Raw genomic sequence first — 11,678 nt, 5'->3', positions numbered from 1 at the left:
GATTCGAAGCTGACGAAAGACGAGGCGGATGCAAGATCTTGATGTTAGAGAAGAGCTGCCTTCGTCCGGTCCATTTTGAACAATGTCATGGGTTTTTCTTTTGTTGGACAGGAACATGTCATGTGGTGGTTAACTGTATGCCGGCTGGAGGTGACAAGGAGGGAATAGACGACTTGACTCGCTCGCCCGACGACTTACCTGTAGTGTCAGGCAGGGCCAACGAGTCTTTAACGTGTCGAGCGGTTCTTGGCCCACGGATATTTTCAGCCTTAGACTTGGACAGGTATGTGTGCCTGCTCATCTATGTCCAATGGGAAAATAAATATCTCAAGAGGAAGGTTATGTTTCAGTTCACTCGCAGTTTCATAGACGAAATGCACGAAAAGGAGAAATTTAGCAACACTTATCTGGTAAAATCCTTCATGTATAGAAAAGATAAAGGGTGCAGGATCTGGCCAACCACATAATATGGTGTGAAACTAGTAAAATTATGCTTGCTATATCTGGTCTAAAGGATAAAATATAGCTCCATTTGAACAGTATAATTTTCTCCGTTTCATAATATAAGATATTATTACAACCAATAAGTTTATCTTATAATATAAAAATATAGTTTCTCCTTCTAATTTATATTAATTGTTGTTGATTTAGTACAATTTTGTATTAAATCAGGAACACTTAATATAAATCGGCCGTTTCAAAAATTAATACGGATCGGGGGAGTACAACTTATGCATGTGAGTACCTTAGAGCAACTTCAATGGGCCGACTCAAATGGATGTTGATTTTGTCCGCTTTTTGTCTGTTTGGATCGTCTGTCCGCTTGTCCGTGTACGCTTTTTTAAATGGGTCGGCTGATGCACCCAACGGGGATGGACGCGTTTTTTCACATGTCTGCCTCATCATTTCGTCGAACACGTAGCAGGCAGGGAGCTTGACGAGGAATGACGTCGGTGCACGAGCGCCGCCTCCGCGCGGTCGCCGCTGCTGCCACCCTGCTGCTCCTACCACGCAGCTCCGCCCTGCTGCTTGCCCAGCTCCTGCCCCGCCACGTAGCTCCCGCCCTGCTGTTCGCCACGGCCTGCAGCTCTCGCCTTGCCACACCTTGCTGCCCGGAGCTCCGAGCTCGCGCCGCCGCACCCTGCAGCTGCCGCCGCGAGCCGAGCACGAGGCGCCGCCGCGAGCCGAGCACGAGGCGCCGCGCCGCCCCGCCCCGCAGCCCGGAGCTCATGGCGAGCATGGTGGCTGGGCGCGGTGAGCATGACGCAGCTAGGTGAGGCCGCGCGAGCATGAATGCCCCACGCCGGTGCACAGGCGCGGGAGGGCACAAGCCCGCCACGGCGGAGCATGGGCACCGGACGAGGCGAGCCCGCCCGTCCTCTGCTGCCTCTGTGCGAGCACGGGAGCGGGCATGGTCGGGAGGTTACCGGTCCAACAGAGGTGGCCGGGCATGGGGGATGCGGAGGCGAGGCCGGGCATGGCGCGGGGAGCGGCGGCGCGAATGAGGTGGTGGAGCAGATGCTACTCCGGCGCATGGAGATGGAGAACGACGAGGACGACGAGGAAAGCAACGACGCCAGCTCCGACCTGTTAGGCGGTGCGGCGACCATGACCACATGCAGCGAGGTTTGAGGGCCAGCGAATAACATAACTATGAGGGAGAAGGTGTGTGTGTGACAGATGGGCCAGGCCCGAACACAGATGGACGAGGCGGGCGTAAAAAGTCCGCTTTGTGTCCGCCTTCGATCCAAATATGACCTAAATATGGGGTCTCTATGTTGGGCCGATGCTTTTGTTCGTTTCAACCCAAACAAATAGGCGCGGACGATTTGGGCCCATTGGAGTTGCTCTTACAACTGCGCGCCGTAGGAACGGTAGGATAGTGCAATCATGAGCAAAATATGCGTTTGCTCAGATACACAAAGAACTGGCAAAATAAGCGTAGCACATTGGTAGTTAACTCAGACGGAAGAAAATGCAGTACAGTAGGTTTGACCATGCTGATATGACTGCTTCATTTATCTCTACAGAGAGATCCATCGTGGAGTCATCTGGATAGCAACTGATCCTGTCCTATCTATCCGTCACTCATGCGTACTAGCTTTTTTTTAAATCTGCGATCGATCACGTTCTGGGCAAGAGAAAACGTTTTCCCGATGGGAAACGTGCGAGGTGGACATGCATCCTGTCAGCGTCCCTGCCCCTGACATGCAGGCCCCACGTACCACCAGCTACGGACCAGGTGAAGGCCGGCCTCATCGACAGGCCAAGGCCAACGCAAGAGTAACTGGGCCAGAGTGGGTCTAATAAGCCCAGCCAATCTACTACTTGTCAGCAGCCGCATCAGCAGGGAGAGGCATCCAGAGGATCAAGGCGAACCCGGCGGCTACCTACTCCCTCTGTCTCTGAACCCTAGTTCTTCCTTCGCCATTTGTGTATCAAATCAAGCTTGTATCCCAGATAATTGTTATCACCTAATAGATCCTCAAGCAGTCCCTATCATCTGGTATCAGAGACCACTCACCTCCCTTCCGCCTCCACACTGGCCCAATTCATCGAAACACGGCGCATCCATCAGGCCCGATCCGAGCTCACAGCCATGGATCCATCGATCCAGGCCTTCCTCGACCGGCTGGACGCGACACTGGTCGCTCACTCCACATCAACGCAACGATCCAAGCCCAGACGGCCAAGATCGACGATCTGGTCGCCTGGCGGCCGGATCTGGAGAAACGCGTTGCAGAGCTCGGCGAGGCGGTCACGGCACTCCAGCAGGAGCGCCCCTCGTCGTCCTCAACTCCTACGGTGGCGCTCCCAACGGAGAAACTTCACTCTCCACACCCGGCGACTCTCGGTGCCCCCATCGGGCCCGAGCCAGGCGCGGGCGGAGTGATCCACGGGTCTCATGACCACGGCGTCTTCGACATCACACGGGGGTTGCCGGCGGCGTCGTTTCGCACGCCGCCGCCGCTCCCGGCCAACGGTCAGTCTAATCCCATCCCTCCAACGACACCGCTTTCTCCATTTGCACACGCAAGCCAGCTCCTGACAGGGTTGGGGCAAGCTCATCCTTCCATCACGTTTCCACAATTCTCTGGGGAGAACCCGAATTTGTGGAAAACGTTATGTGAGCAATACTTTCAGATGTTCGGTATACACCGCACGTTTTGGGTACCTATGGCAGCCCTCAACTTCTCTGGATCCGCATCGATTTGGCTCCAATCAATCCAGAAAAAACTCTCTGATTATGACTGGGATTCATTTGCCGCATTACTTTGCACGCGCTTCGGCCGTGATAGGCACCAAATGTTGATTAGGCAATTTTATACTGTACGACAGGATTCTACAGTAGCAGATTACATAGAGAAATTTGAATTGATTATCAATCATCTGAGTTCATACTCTGACACCACTCATCCGTTTTACTTTCTGACACGCTTCGTCGAGGGCCTGCGACCGGACATCCGAGCGGTGGTGTTGGTCCAACGCCCACCCGATTTGGACACGGCCTGCGCGCTGGCTCTCCTTCAAGAAGAGGTGGCGGAGGGTGGTCGTGCTGAACCACTCCGTCAGCATCTGCGACGACCTCCCGAGGCACAGATCCGCGCCAATGGACCGTTGCCACTCCCGCCACCCCCAACGCGTCCCAACGCGACGGCACCAGGGGCGACCGATCGGCGGGGCACTGAAGCAGCAAGAGCGGACACCACCAAGCTCAAGACGCTGCGAGACTACAGGCGTGCCCGTGGCCTATGTTTCAAGTGCGGCGAGCGGTGGGGACACGATCATGTGTGTCCCACCTCTGTTCAACTACACGTTGTCGAGGAATTACTTGAGCTCTTCGGCATAGACAGTGTGACAGAGACGACAGAACAGCTTGAAGAAACAGTGATGGCTATTTCACGCTCAGCAATATCTGGAGGAGTTTCAGCTAAAGCATTCCAGCTGCAGGCATGGATTCAGGGGCGCGAAGCGCTGATGTTGGTGGACTCGGGGAGTTCGACATCTTTTGTCAACACCGATCTGGCCAAGTTTCTGGAAGGAGTTGCACCTTTGAGCAAAACTTACAGAGTACGAGTAGCTGATGGCGGTGAATTGAAATGCTCAGCCATCATCCCGCAGTGCAGTTGGTATACACAAGGACATGAGTTCACCACGGATTTGAAAGTACTATCCCTGGGTGTGTATGACGCGATATTGGGGATGGACTGGCTAGAGGAGCACAGTCCCATGACAATTGACTGGAAAGCCAAATCCATTGCAATGCCGTCAGCACAAGGAGTGATCTCGCTCCAGGGCCACGAAGCGGAGTCAACTGATTGTTTGCTCATCAATAGTCTGCAATTACAAGGATTGTGCAAAAACAATGCAGTGGCTTACATGGTGCAACTACACACAGTGGAACTGGACAGTGAGCAAAGCACAAACATCCCAGAAGCTCTCCAACAAGTCATTGCTGAATTTCCTGATCTCTTTGAAGAACCAACGGAATTGCCCCCACGACGCGAGTGTGATCACCACATTCCTCTTATACCGGGCGCGCAGCCGTTCAACATACGTCCATATCGTCACAAGCCAGAGCACAAGGACGAGATAGAGCGTCAAGTGGCAGAGCTGTTGCGTACCGGAGTGATAGCTTCACCGGTAATTCTGGTCAAAAAGAAGGACGGGACTTGGAGGCTCTGCGTCGACTATCGTCACCTGAATGCCATCACGTGCATTACAAAGTTTCCCATACCAGTCATTGAAGAACTGTTAGACGAGCTGCATGGTGCCTGTTGGTTCTCCAAACTAGATCTGCGGGCAGGTTACCACCAAATCAGGCTCGCTGAGGGGGAGGAGTACAAGACAGCATTTCACACACACTCGGGCCATTATGAATTCCGCGTGGTCTCTTTCGGGCTGGCAGGTGGACCGGGGACATTCAACAGTGCGGTCACCAATACCTTGCACCCCCTTCTACGCCACTGCGTGCTGCTATTCTTCGACGACATTTTGGTCTTCAGCCGTACTCTACGCGACCATATCAAGCATCTGCGGCAAGTCCTCGAACTACTCCACAGAGATCAGTGGAAGGTTAAATTCAGCAAGTGTGCCTTCGGCCAACACAAAGTGGCATATCTGGGACATGTAGTCAGCGCGGAGGGCGTAGCTACGGATCCAACCAAGATTAAAGCAGTCTCTGAATGGAAGACACCAGCCACTGTCAAGGAGGTGCGCAGCTTTCTGGGACTAGCTGGCTACTACAGACGCTTTGTGCGCAACTTTGGTGTCATTGCGCGCCCCCTGTTCAATCTCCTCAAAAAGGGGGTACCGTTTGTGTGGACTCAGCACACAGAAACGGCGTTTCAACTCCTCAAAACTCAGCTCACCACAGCTCCGGTCCTCGCATTGCCAGACTTTACCAAGCCATTCTGTGTAGAAACGGACGCCAGCGACAGAGGGATAGGAGCGGTGCTACAACAAGGAGGGCACCCGATCACTTTCATGAGCAAAGCATTGGCCCCGCGCTATCAAGGATTATCAACATATGAGAAAGAATACTTGGCAGTGATAGTGGCTGTGGATCAATGGCGCCCGTACCTGCAACATGGAGAATTCACCATCCTGACTGATCAAAAAAGCTTGATTCACTTGGAGGAACAACGGCTCTCGACACCCTGGCAACAAAAAGCTTTCACAAAGTTGCTTGGCCTCCAATACTCCATCAGATACAAAAAAGGGACAGATAACAACGCCGCAGATGCCCTCTCAAGAGCGGAACCAACAGAGATGTTAGCAGCTGTCACTTCCTGCCAGCCAGCATGGCTGGATGATGTTGTGGCCAGCTATAACTCTAATCCCCAAGCACAGAAGCTCCTGGAAGAGCTCGCCATCCGGGCCGACCCAAAGGATCGTTTCTCTCTTACTCAAGGGATTCTTCGTTTCCGTGGTCGAATTTGGCTGGGTGGCTCAACAGCATTGCAACAGCGCATCATCAGCGCCTTCCATAACAGTCCTATGGGAGGTCACTCCGGGATCCCAGCCACTTACCGCCGTATCAGACGCCTGTTTGCATGGCCGAAGATGAAGACACACATTCACCAATACATTCGCTGCTGCACAATTTGCCAGCAAGCGAAACCAGACCGTGCTGCTTCCCCGGGACTTCTTCAGCCACTTCCCATTCCCACAGCTCCTTGGGAGATGATATCCATGGATTTCATCGACGGACTCCCGCAATCAGCTCAGTTCAACTGTCTCCTGGTGATTGTGGACAAGCGCACCAAGTTCGTGCACTTCCTCCCATTGGCGCATCCCTACACTGCAGCCAAAGTGGCCCTCCTCTACATGAACCAGATTTACAAGCTGCATGGGTTACCGGGTGCAATTGTCTCGGATCGTGATCCGGTCTTCACCAGCCACTTCTGGCAAGAGCTTTTCAAGCACGCGGGTTCCGAGCTTCATCTCAGTACAGCCAATCACCCGCAAACGGACGGGCAAACGGAGCGTGTCAATCAGTGTCTGGAAACATATCTGCGGTGTTTCACGCAAGCTTGCCCGAAGCGCTGGAGCTACTGGATACCTATGGCACAATTCTGGTACAACTCATCTCACCACTCAGCTATCGGTATGTCCCCATTCAAAGCTTTGTTTGGTCACGAACCACGCCAGTGGGGCGTCACAGCCTCGGAGGACTGTTCAGTTCAATCGTTGCAGTCTTGGTTGGAAGAAAGAACTGTCATTCAGAACATCCTCCAACAGCATTTGAATCGGGCGCGTCAATGCATGAAGGCGCAGGCTGACAAGAAGCGATCTTGGAGGCAATTTGAGGTGGGGGACGGAGTTTATCTCAAACTGCAACCATACATCCAAGCTTCAGTCGCACCACGGGCGAATCACAAACTCTCCTTCAAGTTTTTTGGGCCCTTTCCCATCATCGCAAGATAAATGACGTTGCTTACAAGCTGCAGCTGCCTCCTGGAGCCACGGTGCACCCGGTCTTCCACGTTTCTTTGCTGCGTCGAGCACTTCTCCCAGGCATGGAGGCGTCGACACACCTGCCGGTGGAACAGGACGCGAAGGCTGTACCACTGGCGATCCTTCAAACACGTTGGCGCAAGACGGCGGGCGCAATGATCGAGCAAGTCCAGGTGCAGTGGTCACCTGAATCCACGCTGGGCACCACCTGGGAGGACAAGGCCGCGCTCTTCGACAAGTTCCCTCAGGCAGAGGCTTGGGGTCAAGCCTCAACACAAGAAGGGGGGGATGTCAGCGTCCCTGCCCCTGACATGCAGGCCCCACGTACCACCAGCTACGGACCAGGTGAAGGCCGGCCTCATCGACAGGCCAAGGCCAACGCAAGAGTAACTGGGCCAGAGTGGGTCCAATAGGCCCAGCCAATCTACTACTTGTCAGCAGCCGCATCAGCAGGGAGAGGCATCCAGAGGATCAAGGCGAACCCGGCGGCTACCTACTCCCTCTGTCTCTGAACCCTAGTTCTTCCTTCGCCATTTGTGTATCAAATCAAGCTTGTATCCCAGATAATTGTTATCACCTAATAGATCCTCAAGCAGTCCCTATCACATCCAGGAGTAAGTATCTAGGAGCCCCCGAGCGTTCTCAGAGCTTAGACAAATCTAGCCGTTGGATCGAGTTTTTGATGCGTTCTGCACCGCCGGATCAAGCCACTGGTGGGCATCGGCCGTTGGATCGAAAAGAAGCACTGCTACAATGAATAGTTACCTCCCGCTGTAAAAGATCTCATGCCACCGTGGGTAATTCCCAGAGCCTGCCGAGGGCATTTATGGCATTTCGCCTGGGTGGGAAAATATCCCAGACGCTGCCCAATCCCTGCGGGCCTCTTCGCTCCCGTCCCCCCTCTCCTCCCCTCCCGTCACACGGCCGCCGCCGCTCCCCTCCCCTTCCAACCTCCTGCTCCGACCCCGCAGAGGGCGCGTCCATGGCCGGAGCGGAGGAGGAGATCCAGGCGGAGCGCGCCATCTCCATCGCCATGGCCCCCGGCCTTCGTCGAGCCGCTCGTCATCTTCCTCGTCCTCGTCGTCAACGCCGCCATCGGCGTCTGGCAGGTGGACTCCGGCGGCTCGTCTCCGTCTTCTTCCTCGTCCCCACGCGCGGCTCCACTTCCCGTTGGCCATGGGGTTCAGCCTTAAGGGGCACATCGGGCTGGGCATCCTCTGTTTCTGGTGAGTTCATTCCCCTCCGCCTCCTCTCTGATCTGCTCCATCTCTCACCCTCTCCTCTTCTTCCTTCTCTCTCAGAGTGCACGGGGCGGTTCGAGGCGCACTTGTGGAACAAGAACACATGCACAGAGCCGCAGAGGAAGAAGAAAGGGAGGCAAGTTTATTTCGGTGAGCAGAACACCCTCTCTCAGTCTATATATCTATCCCCAGCCTCGGCCGATTGGGTCGCAGTCTTGGCGTCGCTGAGATATATGAAAGCCGGCCGTGGTTGCAGGGGCATATGGCGGCGAGGAAGCCAACTGTTACAATCATATTTAAGTTTTGATTTCTGTTGGTTGTCCATGATTCATTTGTGGTCATTTTCTTGTTAGATGGTTGATTCAGATGTGGTTTTATTTGCAGGGAGGGGTCACTGCTTGTTAGTTTGTTCTAGGTTACTGCTTATTAGTTTGGTCATGGTGCTTGTTAGTTTACTATTCGGTGGTCCTTTGTATGCACCATTCAGATATTTTGTTCTTATTTTTTTGTTAACTTTCTTTTAGTTCGGGGCCTCTCTTGCTGCCTCCACTTCATGTGGTACAGTATATCTCCAACTATTCTCTCTCCTGTTTCATATTTATTTTGCTCTAGCCATGTGTGTAGCCTGATAAGTATAAAGCGTCCTCACCATCGTAAGCCTTCACTTATGGATTGATTCTAGGAATATGCACAAACTAAATTCAGATTCAGAGTAAGTACTGAATCGGAGTGAGTTCTCCCTTTCTGGGACTTAGTCTTCTGTCATGTGATTTTATCTTGAAAGAACAGAAAAAATTATTCCATGTGAGAGAAATAGCCCGGTGATGTGTGATTCATCGACTGAACATCTGTTAGAACAGTTGGCTAGATTTCTTTTCCGCTTAGCTACAACATTAGTTCGATTTGTCCCTTATTGTGAAAAACAAAGGGTTTGGTTTCTTTGTGTTGGATTGGTGCTTCTGAAAGAGAATGGGGAAGAATGGCCTGTTCATTGGCCTCTATTGTTCGATTTGGTCTCCCTAACTTATTATGATGGTGTCAGTGCTGGCTTGTTTTTGTTCATCCTTGCTTATATTCATGTGTCTTAGTAGTTAGATAGCTCATATGGTTTTGGTCAGGAAGAGTGTTGGATTTGGGCTCGCTGGGCTATTATGATGGTGTCAGTCTGGTTTACATTGTTGGTTAGAGAGAGAATTTGAGATTTTGTGCCTGAGGTGTTTACTGTCCGGTTAATGATAGTGCCTTCTGATGGAGTGTGTCCGCTGTTGTCGCTCTTGGATAGTCAGTATGATGTTAATTTAGCTTTCGACTGTGTAGGTTTGTCAGGCACGATAAAATTTTGAATGTTTGAATCATATCAGCAAGAACTTGGAGATGCTTATTTTCTCCATGGGGTCTTTCAGAAACGTAAAAACAACATGACAAAGGTTCGCTCTAAACTGTAGTATATTCAGAGATTTTGTCTACTTGCTTGAGAATTAGAAAGGCACTTTTGTTTCTCACGGTTTGATTTGTATATATTGTGAACTGCAAATACCTCGGCTCCTTGCAAAATAGGAATCAATAGTACCCTCATTTACTTGTTGAATTCTTTATTTCCTATATTACTTTGCTTGCGAAGTTCAAATTCAACTTAACATGGACTGTTTGTGCTTGCTTGTGGTGATGTGAGTATTTGTTTTGCTTTGGAATATTAGTTCTTCCTGAAGCTTATTACAATTACATCGAACTATGGTTGACTGGAATATTTTTCCGTGCTTCGGTTGATATAAGCTCCCGGAATATCATTGATGGAAGGAGACTCTGCAAGGCACATAATGCCTATTCTAGAGGTTTTTATTTTTCTGAGTTCATTTGTTGTTTCGCCTTTTGAACGACGTGATCCAGTGGTCCCACATATGATACTAAGTTAGAGATCGGTTATCCCTGTGAATGCAAACTATGTTTAGCTATGAACATGTTTGACTCCTACACTATTTTACCTAATTAGTTATTGGATTAATTTTGGTAGTTCTATTTTTCTGCTGCCAACAACATGCAAGTTAATGTTCAAGGTGTGCTTTGGCTTTGGGATTCTTTACTGTTTTTGCTTTGGCTTTGTGCGTGGCCTCTGAAATTAAACCAAAGTTTCAGTGGGTTCTTTTTAAAGACAATGAAGCTGTCTCAAATGTCAACCCAGTATCTGATCCACTCGACGATGAGCTTGTTGATGCAGATGGCGAGGGCTTGGTTACTTCCAGATCATCTATGTTTTGAAGCATACACTTTCAGTCTATGCTTACTTATTTTTACGCTTGGTTACTTCCAGATCATCTGTCTTTTGAAGCACACACTTTCTGTCTATGCTTACTTATTTTACGCGTGTTTCCTCCCAGTCTGGTGAAACACTAGGTTCAGTTAATGAGTCTATTGCTGGAAAGGAGAAGACACCACAACTTAGCACTGACATTCAGAAAGATAACTTAACATTGCCTGGTGAGACGTCAGATGCAAATAGCACTCGACATTTCTTTACTTATACCCAGGTGCTTTGCTTGCATTGCAAAACTGCTACATTCAGCGTGGCATTTTGAGTTCTGAACCATCCATGCCTACTGATGCTCGAAGCAATCCGAGCAAGCAGGTCAGGAAGAAGTAGAAACATAGCATGGGTAATTACAGTGTCTCCTGCTGTGCTTTCTTTATTCAAAATTCTTTGATTCTTCTTGTGGCCTCTATTAACACTTCACATTCTCACTCGTAGTTCCTTGTTTGTCTTCGTGCTGTTTTAGGAGGCGAGGCGTCTTTTGGAGATCCAAGACTCTTGGTTGACGTTGCTGTAAATGGATGATTTCCTATCAATATGCCTGTACGAGCGAGTCCCCTGCTTGAGCTTCGTTCGCAGGCACTCACCACCACATCACTTGGTTGCTTATGGGCAACAATGGCTGCTATCAGTCATGTTGCTGTCCAGTTGGACTACCAAGCTACTTGGATATAAACCGTCCTTTTGTCAGGTTCAGATGATTTAGATTCATTTTTTTCTTGTCTCGTTTCTTGGTTAAAATATGTATACTATTCTGTGTTGAGTCCTTGTCACACTGGGGAACGGGGCCCCATTAGGGTCCCCATCCCCATAAACAAATACTCATATACATAATATGACACCCTATAATTAACATACATACATGGTGTTGTCCTTGTCCTGCTAATGCCTATCTAGCTTGTATTGACTTCTTGGTCATGGTGGCAGCTAAGGTGAGGATGTGAGATAGGTTTAAGGCTATTTTCAGAGCTTTTTTGTTTTCACAAGTTTGTTTGTGAATATTTTATGGTTGACCGCAGTGTCACAGTTACTAACCGGGTCCCGATGGGTATTGGGTCCGGGAATAGGATATCGTCCCCATCCCCGTTGTACCCTATGGGGAATAAATTAGTTTGGTAAATATTCTCATGGGGATGTTTTTCGCCCATCCCCCACACCCTAATAGATGGAAT

At 50.4% G+C, this 11,678-nt stretch overlaps 2 protein-coding genes across 4 annotated transcripts; both read left to right on the top strand.

Moving 5' to 3' along the window:
* The first annotated feature begins 1,347 nt into the window (after positions 1–1,347).
* LOC109763512 (uncharacterized) lies at positions 1,348–7,373 on the top strand. Its single transcript, XM_020322360.2, has 3 exons — positions 1,348–1,626; positions 2,482–6,813; positions 6,927–7,373. Exons 1-3 carry the CDS (start codon positions 1,348–1,350, stop codon positions 7,371–7,373), a joined length of 5,058 nt encoding a protein of 1,685 aa, XP_020177949.2.
* A 398-nt stretch (positions 7,374–7,771) lies between these two features.
* On the top strand, positions 7,772–11,363 carry LOC109763492 (uncharacterized). Of its 3 annotated transcripts, XM_073499915.1 has the most exons (5): positions 7,772–8,186; positions 8,262–8,351; positions 9,519–9,628; positions 10,577–10,852; positions 10,973–11,363. In XM_073499915.1, exons 1-3 carry the CDS (start codon positions 7,787–7,789, stop codon positions 9,542–9,544), a joined length of 516 nt encoding a protein of 171 aa, XP_073356016.1. In that variant the 5' UTR covers positions 7,772–7,786; the 3' UTR covers positions 9,545–9,628; positions 10,577–10,852; positions 10,973–11,363. The 3 variants fall into 3 exon arrangements, 2 of the variants coding, with proteins under 2 accessions (XP_073356016.1, XP_040244922.1); XM_040388988.2 differs by having other exon boundaries at positions 9,519–10,852; XR_012184216.1 differs by lacking the exon at positions 9,519–9,628 and having other exon boundaries at positions 7,819–8,186.
* The last annotated feature ends 315 nt before the right edge of the window (positions 11,364–11,678 follow it).

Source organism: Aegilops tauschii, chromosome 5 (genome assembly GCF_002575655.3).
Source record: "Aegilops tauschii subsp. strangulata cultivar AL8/78 chromosome 5, Aet v6.0, whole genome shotgun sequence".
In the NCBI taxonomy this organism is placed as follows: Eukaryota; Viridiplantae; Streptophyta; class Magnoliopsida; order Poales; family Poaceae; genus Aegilops; species Aegilops tauschii.
The sequence above is the reverse complement of the archived record's forward strand: the minus strand, read 5'-3'. Positions and strand labels throughout refer to the sequence as shown.